This window comes from Mus pahari, chromosome 14 (genome assembly GCF_900095145.1).
Source record: "Mus pahari chromosome 14, PAHARI_EIJ_v1.1, whole genome shotgun sequence".
Classification (NCBI taxonomy): Eukaryota; Metazoa; Chordata; class Mammalia; order Rodentia; family Muridae; genus Mus; species Mus pahari.
Window position 1 is genome coordinate 55,037,151 of NC_034603.1, and position 9,312 is coordinate 55,046,462.

At 40.0% G+C, this 9,312-nt stretch overlaps 1 protein-coding gene across 1 annotated transcript in view; it reads right to left on the reverse strand.

Annotated features, from left to right (window-relative positions):
* The window catches only part of Rad51c (RAD51 paralog C), a 27,060-nt gene that overhangs the window by 3,756 nt on the left and 13,992 nt on the right, over positions 1–9,312 (reverse strand). The window contains exons 6-7 of the mRNA XM_029546184.1: positions 7,660–7,726; positions 6,551–6,611 (exon numbers count right to left, since the gene is read on the reverse strand). Coding sequence (XP_029402044.1) covers positions 6,551–6,611; positions 7,660–7,726 — 128 coding nt within the window. The remainder of the gene's footprint in view (positions 1–6,550; positions 6,612–7,659; positions 7,727–9,312) is intronic.

Below are 9,312 nucleotides of genomic sequence, written 5' to 3' on the forward strand. Positions count from 1 at the left end.
TGGCTGTCCTGGAACTCACTTTGTAGACCAGGCTGGCCTCGAACTCAAAATCCGCCTGCCTCTGCCTCCCAAGTGCTGGGATTAAAGGCGTGCGCCACCATGCCCGGCTCACACTCTACACTCTTAATAACTACATTCAAATAGTGTTAAGAGCAAGAACATAAAAATCTTTCAAGTTTCTTTTAAGGAGCTTGATATGGTGGTGCACACCTGCAACTACAGCAGATGGGGTGGGCTATGCAGATTGCTATAAGCTCGAGGACCACATAGGCTACGTACAACTTTGAGGGCACCCTACATACACAACCCTGTTTCAAAAAAAGAAATTACTTTTTTAAAAAAATTGTTTATTTTACCTATATGTCTTCAGACACACCAGAAGAGGGCATCAGATCCCATGACAGATGGCTGTGAGCCACCATGCGGTTGCTGGGAATTGAACTCAGGAGCTCTGGAAGAACAGTCAGTGCTCTAAACCAATGAGCCATCTTTCCAGCCCCAAGAATTACTTTTTTGTGATGATGGAAACTGAACTCAGGGCCTCATACAAGTTAGAAAAGTGCTTCACCACTGAGCTACCACCCTAAAATGACTTCTAAAACACTAAAGTCACTCGCAACAGCAAAAGACTAAAGCAACTGTGTCTACTGGGAGATAAACAAAATATGGAATGCACATTCTCATTCTCTCTCTCTCATTGTTAGGATGAAATTTTTGACATGGCTACAAAATGAACCTTGAAGACATTATTCTGAGTGAAGTAAGTAAATCAAATATTGTATGATTTCAATTATATTTGGTTCTTAGAATAATCAAGTCAGAGAGACAGAGTAGAACAGTGGTCGCCAGGGACAACACTATTGTTTAACACTCAAGTAAGGGAAGGTGACAAAAGTCCTGGAAATAAATGGTAGTGAAGGTCATAGAAGAATATGAATGTACTTAATGCCAGCCAGCTGTATAAATATAGCTAAAAACTCTAATATCTATTTTATTGCAGTTTTATGTAATATAGATTCTAACTTAACAGGAAACAATCATAGACTTTTATTAGTTTCTACACAATATAACACTCTGTTTTTGAGACAGTGTTTCATATGGCCACTCTAGTTTTGAATGTAGTACATAGCCAAGCATGGCCTTGAACTCCTGATCTTCTTCCCATCACTTCCCAAGTGCTAGGATTACAAGCACGCACCACGATGCCTAGCTTATTTTCAAAACTAAACTCAACAAAGAACATCTTATTTATTATTTATTAACTTTCCTAATTTCAAAAATGCACCTCTCCTTAAGCATAATTCATGAGAGAAACATTCAAAGACTTTTTACTTTGAAAACAACTGGGCCTGAAAGATGGCTCAGCAGTTAAGAGCTCTGGCTGCTCTTCCAGAGAACCTAAACTCTACTCTCGGTGCCCAGATGGCAGCTCATAACCTTCTATAACTCCAGTTCCAGGGTATCTCTTCTGATCTCTGAGGGCACTGTACACGCAAAACACATAGACATGAACGTAAAACACCTACCCACTCACACCAACCGAACAGAACAACACAACAACAAAAAAACAAACAACAGAATCCAAAATGTCATAAACTCTGCAAGTTAACATAAAAACTAACTGCTGAGTCACATATAAGAATAAGGGCTCTAGGCTGGAGAGATGGCCAGAGGTCCTGAGTTCAATTTCCAGCAACCACATGGTGGCTTACAACCATGTATAATGAGATCTGATGCCCTCTTCTTGTGTATCTGAAGACAGCATCAGTGTATTCATACATATAAATAAATAAATCTTTTAAAAAACAAACCAACAAACTAGGGCTCCAGGCAGTGGTAGTGCACGTCTTTAATTCCAGCACATGGAAGGTAGAGGCAAGTGGATCTCTGAGTTGGAGGCCAGCCTGGTCTACAGAACTAGTTCCAAGGCTGTCAGGGCTACACAGAAAAACAAAACAAAACAAAAACCTGTCTAGAAAAAACAAAAACTAGGGCTAGAGAGATGGCTCAGTGGTTAAGAACACTGACTGCTTTTCCAGAAATCCTGAGTTCAATTCCCAGCAACCACATAGTGGTTCACAACTATTTATAATGGGATCGGGTGCCCTCTTCTGGTGTGTCTGAAAACAGCTACAGTATGCTCATATGCATAAATAATTCTTTAAAAAAAAGAAAAAAACAAAAACAAAACAAAAAACCCAACAAGGTCTATGAATGTGACTCAATAGTGTGTGCTGACATGCAAGAGGCCCTGGGTTCAATTATCAATACCACCGAAAATAAAGTCATTTCCCTTTAGCTGGGCATGATGACAGATATCTTTAATCACAACACTTCAGAGGCAAAATATATTTTAATCAGCCTTCTTAGAAAAATCATACTTTGGGAATTTTCATTTTCTTAAGGTGGGGCAGTACTAGAGAAAGAACTGTGGGTGTTGTAGATCCGAGACAAGCACTACCCCACTGAACTATACATGAAGTCAAAAGAATAATCACTTTTTTGGATCAGTGAGACAGCTCATAGGTTCTTCCCTCTGATCCTGACCACCTGAGTTCAATGTCCCCAGGACCCATTTGGTAGAAGAACCAACTAACCAGCTCCTACACGTGTACACACGCACTCACATACAGTAAACAGGTGACTATACAATAAAAAAAAAAAAAAACTCCTCACTTTTGACTCAATAAAAAATTAGCTTGGCCAGGCAGTGGTGGCGCATGCCTTTAATCCCAGCACTTAGGAGGCAGAGGCAGGCGGATTTCTGAATTTGAGGCCAGTCTGATCTACAGAGTGAGTTCCAGGACAACCAGAGCTATACAGAGAAACCCTGTCTTGAAAAACCAAATAAAATAAAATAAAATAAAATAAAATAAAATAACAAAAAATAAAATAGCTCATCTTGTAAGTCATCTTATAATACCAGTATGTCCAAAAAAGTGCCAAGTACATCTGAATGTTTTGAAAAAATTATTAACAAGCAGTAATTTTTTCCTCACTCTCTCTTGATGGTGGGGAACAATAAACTGAGACAGAGTATTGCCATGTACCTCAGACTGGTCTTGAACTCACAACCTTCCCCTCAAGAGCAGGTCTATGATACCATATCAAAGCAAAAAAGTAGTAAGATTTTAAGAAAGCTTTACAAAGTTAGTATGAATACAAAATGAACACCAGATGTGGTAGCTTATGCCTATAATGCTAATAAAGCAGGAGACAGGAGGATTGCTAAGAGTTCTAAGCCAGGCAGGGCTTTCTAAAGGAAAAATAAATTATAAAAACAGAAGAGAATTGATTAAGCTTAGAAAATGCTCTTCAAATTTCTAGGTAAAAAATTTTGTATGTCATGTCTGCATCTCAAAAGATTTTTCTTCAAGAGATCTTTTTAAACCAAACCAAAAAGAATCACTTTGCTCATAGCCCCAGCTGAGATGAAGCTTAACATATGGCTGAACTACATCGTTTGGGTCAGGAAGAAACAAGACAGAGGTACAATGTGTGCTCTAAGCTGAGCACACATAGGAAATGCTGTGTGGGGGTGTAATGTATTACTCCACTCTACCACCAGATCTTCTTGGCAAAGAACAATCTTGGCCTCATATGATCATGAATATGCAAACTGGAGAACCCACATAGTATAAGGACACAGACAAAATCATTTAAGAACCGTTGGAATGCCATTCTGTCAGTTGTCAGAGGGTACTGCACACCTTTAACCCCAGGCTGGGGAGGTGCAGGAGGCCTGGTCTACATAGTAAGATTCTCTCTTAAAAGCAAAACGTAAAGCCGGGCGTGGTGGCGCACGCCTTTAATCCCAGCACTTGGGAGGCAGAGGCAGGCAGATTTCTGAGTTTGAGGCCAGCCTGGTCTACAGAGTAAGTTTCAGGACAGCCAGGGCTACACAGAGAAACTCTGTCTCAATAAAAAAGCAAAAATTCAAAACATAAAATCAGATGTTACTAGTGAAAGATGGAGGTTAGGGCACGATAATGTCTAAGTTCAATTCACAATACTGTCTTGTTTTTTTGGGTTTTTTTTTTGTTTTATCAGAAGCATTTCTTTTTTTTTTAAATTTATTTATTATTATATCTAAGTACACTGTAGCTCTCTTCAGACACACCAGGAAAGGGTGTCAGATCTCATTACAGATGGCTGTGAGTCACCATGTGGTTGCTGGGATTTGAACTCAGGACCTCTGGAAGAGCAGTCAGTGCTCTTAACCACTGAGCCATCTCTCCAGCCCTACTGTCTTGTTATTTAAGGTTTTCTGTTTTTCTGTTCAAAATAAAAGTGTTCAGCCGGGTGTGGTGGCTCACGCCTTTAATCCCAGCACTTGGGAGGCAGAGGCAGGCGGATTTCTGAGTTCNAGGCCAGCCTGGTCTACANAGTGAGTTCCAGGACAGCCAGGGCTAGACAGAGAAACCCTGTCTCGAAAAACAAAAAACAAAACAAAAAAGTGTTCATTTCTATAATTATAAATTTATGACTCCATAATTTTAAGAAAACCTTTCTAAGAAGCATGTGAGAGTATAGAGCTCAGTGGCAGACTGCTGGCCTGGCCTGGCCTCGGCTAGGATGCAGCAGTGCTCCCCTGCCACCCCAGCTTACAAGCTGCAGAATCAAGGTCATCCTATACTATCTAGTAAGTTTCAGGCCAGGCTCGGCTACTTGACAACCTGTTTCAAAAACAAACAGAAAGATAACTATAAAGCATTGAAGATTTTATGCAACCATATTTATGGGCCTATAGATCAGTGGGAAAGCATATACTTAGAATGCCGAAAAGTCCTTGGTTCAATTCCTAGCAACCAAAACCCAACCCACGTGCAAAGATTCCACCAAACTTTAAAGACAAAGATATTTGGTTTCAAATAATAAAGAACAAAATTATCTTAATTCTTAAGTTACTAAATGAGGTCAATTCATTCTGATTATCATAAAGTATGCACAGTACTGTCATATATCCATAGACTTGAAAGAAACAATTTGGAGGAAAAGTTCTTTACTGGGGGAAAAAAGTATAAAAGCTATACATTCACATTTGTATGTAATACTATATGTTCTAGAAAACAATTATAGGAAAAAAGGAAAAAAGATTCATGTCCGGCCACATTAGGCTTCAATGACTTGAGGCTCATGCTGACTACATTTGTGCGTAATCTTTTAAATCTGATTCTTGAGGTTTGCATCTCCTTTACAGATGCTGTTCCAAAGTAACTGTAGAGACTTGAAAGGCGGCTGAATATTTGGGTTCAGTTGCCAGCACTCACATGGCAGCTCACAGTCATCTGGAATTCCAGTCCGAGGGAATCTGATGCCCTCTTTGACCTCTGTGGGCACCAGGCATGCACGTGATGCACAGACAAAATACTCACATAAAATAAATTCATTTTAAAAATTAAATACAGCTAGAAGTGGTGGTGCATGCCTTTAATCTCAGCACTCAGGAGACAGAGGCAGGAAGATTTCTGTGAGTTCCAAGCCAGCCAGGACTACACAGAGAGACCATGTATCAAACCCTCCTGCCCCCCAAAATTTTTGTACATGAAATAGTTCCATGACTTGACTTTTCTTCTTTATGCAGTTTTACTCTTTCCTAGGCTGGCCTGGAACTCTGCAGCTCAGGTTAGCCTCAAACTCAGGCCATTCTGCCTCAGTCTCCTGAGTGCTGGAGTCGTGCCAAAACACCTAGCTAGCTGCGGAATGGATTTGAAAGGTTATTAGAAGGTGGCACATAATGCAGCTTAAAAAAACAAAAACAAAAACAAAAAACAAAGCAGCATCACTGACTGAGCTCAATATCGCCCTACATACTGCCTCAGTTTCCCCTGTATTAGAGCACTTCCATATCGAGCTCTCTAGGTTATGACCATTAATCACAAAGCAGAAAGGCTGGCATAAATCTGACATCTTTTGAAGTTCAGGATAAAAGACTTCATAGCTTTCAATGGCCTATTTTAAAGAAAAGGAAAGGTGGTTCACTCACTTGCTCAGCAGCTTTAGAAACAAACACAAAGGCTTCATGCTGTGATGATTTTATTTTAAAGAACAATACTTGTGAAAGGCAGGTAAATACATGGGTAATAAAAGGAGAAAATGGCAGACACAATTTCATGCAAGAACTATATTAAGCAACTAAGAAAAACTCTATTTTCCACATACATTAGTCCTAACACTAACTCAAAGTTTTCCTTTTGTCCTGATTTATTCTTCTTTCAGTCTCCTCTGGGAACACAGGGTACCTCCTCCTCCTTCATGGCTAAGATGTGATTTCAAAGACTATCAGAAGGCAGCAATCCCTTAGCCACCTACATGTTCCAGGTGCATTCACACCATCATTTAAATACACAAAGAATTCCCTGTGTGGCTGAATGTGCAGTATTAACAACGTGTTTCTATGTTTGCTCTAGCTGATGTCAAACAAGGCAACAACACTAGAGGTTTATGGGTCACTGCAAACCTCACGCTGGGGATGGATGTTAACAAACCACTAAGTGTTCAGTATAATTAGATTGATATTCTGAAATTATGCACTTATTTCTATACTGACCTTTGCTTTTGTTCCCAGTGAAAAATGAGTCTTATTGTAGCAGCATGCCCCCAGCTTTCCCCTACAAGGAAAAAAATATATATATAGTATATTCCAATAAGGAACCTTTAGAATTTTCTAAGTTGCTTAGAATGTCTGGTCAACTACAATCTTATTTTACCAAACTGAAAATAGAATATTCTTTGTTTCAAAACCTGTTGTACATAAGAAAGATCCTAAGAGTAATAAGAGTTTTCTGACACCAGAAACAGGGTCTCACTTTAGTCCTGGCAGGCCTGGAATTCAATATGTAGACCAGGTTGGCCTTGAATTAAGAGAACTCTGCATGCTTCTGTTTCTGGAGAGCTGGGATTAAAGACGTGCTGCCATGCAGACTTCATTATGCAGTCCAGGACTTCAGTTTCCGCAGGAGCTAGGGCTAAGTCTGTATCACCATTTTTGCCACACAGAATATTACTGGATTCCAGTGGAGACAGATCGTTAAGCATTGTGTTCTAATAACATCACAATGCTAGAAATACAGTCATATCTGTTTGCATAGTGTAATTTGTCTTTAAATAGGCTTATTCTCCTTTCTAAGACGGGTTTTAATGTTTAGAATTCTATTTTGAATATTTACTTCTCAGATTATTGACACATAGGTAAATGACAGATAGTATTTAATAAATGTGGTCAGTGAATAAGACAGTCTTTATTTCTAACAGCTTACAGTATCTATCAAACATCAAATGAAAATGAAAAGAGAAAAAAATGTTAAACCTCTTTTCTCTAAGAGCCAGGCATGGTGGTGTACAGACTCAATGCCAGGCTTGCCTCCTAGGGATTGTAACACTTGGGAGGCAGAGGCAGGCAGATCTCTGAGTTCAAGGATTACACAGAAAAGCCATCTTAAAAAACCAAAATGAGAAGCCAGGTGGTGGTGGTGCATGCCTTTAATTCCAGCACTTGGGAGGCAGAGGTAGGCAGATTTCTGAGTTTAAGGCCAGCCTGGTCTACAGAGTGAGTTCCAGGACAACTAGAGCTACACAGAGAAACCCTGTCTTGAAAACAAACAAACAAAAAAACAAAAAGAGGGAAAAGAATAAGTATTATCTCGCTCATTTACCCACCTAATGCAGGAACAAGCAAAGCTTGATTTTTATCAATCTTTGTTGTCATCTGATTTGTTAAAATAACCTATAAAAACAAAATGTAAGAAAGTTAGGGCATAAAAGGTATATATAAACAGTCCTATGAGTTTAATATCCTGAATATAGTAAGTTAAAAGAAAATATATTAGAGGCTGGAGAGCTGTCTGGGTGGCTGTAGAACCCAGATTCCGTCTCCAGAGCTCACATGGTGTCTCTCAGCCACCTATACTTTCGGGCCAGAAGACCTTATTCTCTTATGACCTCTTCTGGCACTAGGCCCACATGTGTACACAGACACGCACACAGGCAAAACATACACACAAAATTAAGTAACTCTCTAAAAATTATACATTTTTCTGATAAAAAGGGAAGAGAAGGGGCTGGAGAGATGACTCAGAGGTTTAGAGCACTGACTGCTCTCTTAGAGGTCCTGAGTTCAATTTTCAGCAACCACATGGTAGTGCAAAACCATCTGAAATGGGATCCGATGCCCTCTTCTGGTGTATCTGAAGACAGCTACGGTGTACTCATATACATATATATAAATCTTTTTTTAAAGGGAAGAGAAGAGGGGAATATGCTCCTGCTTGAAAATTTGAAAATAGGGATGGAGAGATGGCTCAGCGATTAAGAGCACTGGTTGCTCTTCCAGAGGTCCTGAGTTCAAGTCCAGCAACCACATGGTAGCTCACAACCATCTGAAATGGGATCTAATGCCCTCTTCTGGTGTGTCTGAAGACAGCTAGTGTACTCAAATACATAAAATAAATAAATCTTAAAAAAAAAAAATTTAAAAATAAAAATTTGTACTTATCTGCAAAAATGTGGTATCAGAATACATGATATAATTGACCAGAAAAATCTGAAGGAACAAAGAATTCTTGGTTGGACATGCAGTGGTGGCACATGTCTTTAATCCCAGAAGAGGCAGAGGCAGGTAGAGGCAGGGCTACACAGAGAAACCCTGTCTTGAAAATCAAACAAACAAACAAAATGTCTTGGTTGATTTGGATTTTCGGGGGGTTGGGGTGTGGTGTGGTTTGAGACTGGGTTTCCTTGTGTAGTCCAGACTATCCTGGAACTCGCTCTGTAGCCCAGACTGCCCTCACACTCAGAGATGATCTACCTGCCTCTGCCTCCTGAGTGCTGCTGGGATTAGGTACATGACAACTCCTCCAAGCATCCACCTCATGTGCTGAGACAGAGTCACTCAGTGGATGTAGAATTTCTGTTTTGGTTAGACTGGCTAGCAGGCAAAACCCATGGATGTCTCTGTGGGAATCCTTTCCCCAACCTGACCGACCGTCAGCAGTACTGGGGTACAGGAGTGCACTGCCATGCTCATATGGAGATGTGGGGGCTCTGAACTCAGGTCCTTATGCTAACAAAGCAAACACATTATCCATTGCGCTATCTCTCCGGTACCCCTTCTTTGAAACTTCTTTTTCAAAATTCAAAATTTAAATTTCACTTTATATGCCTTTTATCCTAGTACTTAAGAAGGAGAAGCAAACCAGTATTATATAGTGGCACACACTTTTTTTTTTCCTTCGAGACAGGGTTTTCTCTGTATAGCCCTGGCTGTCCTGGAACTCACTCTGTAGACCAGGCTGGCCTCGAACTCAGAAATCC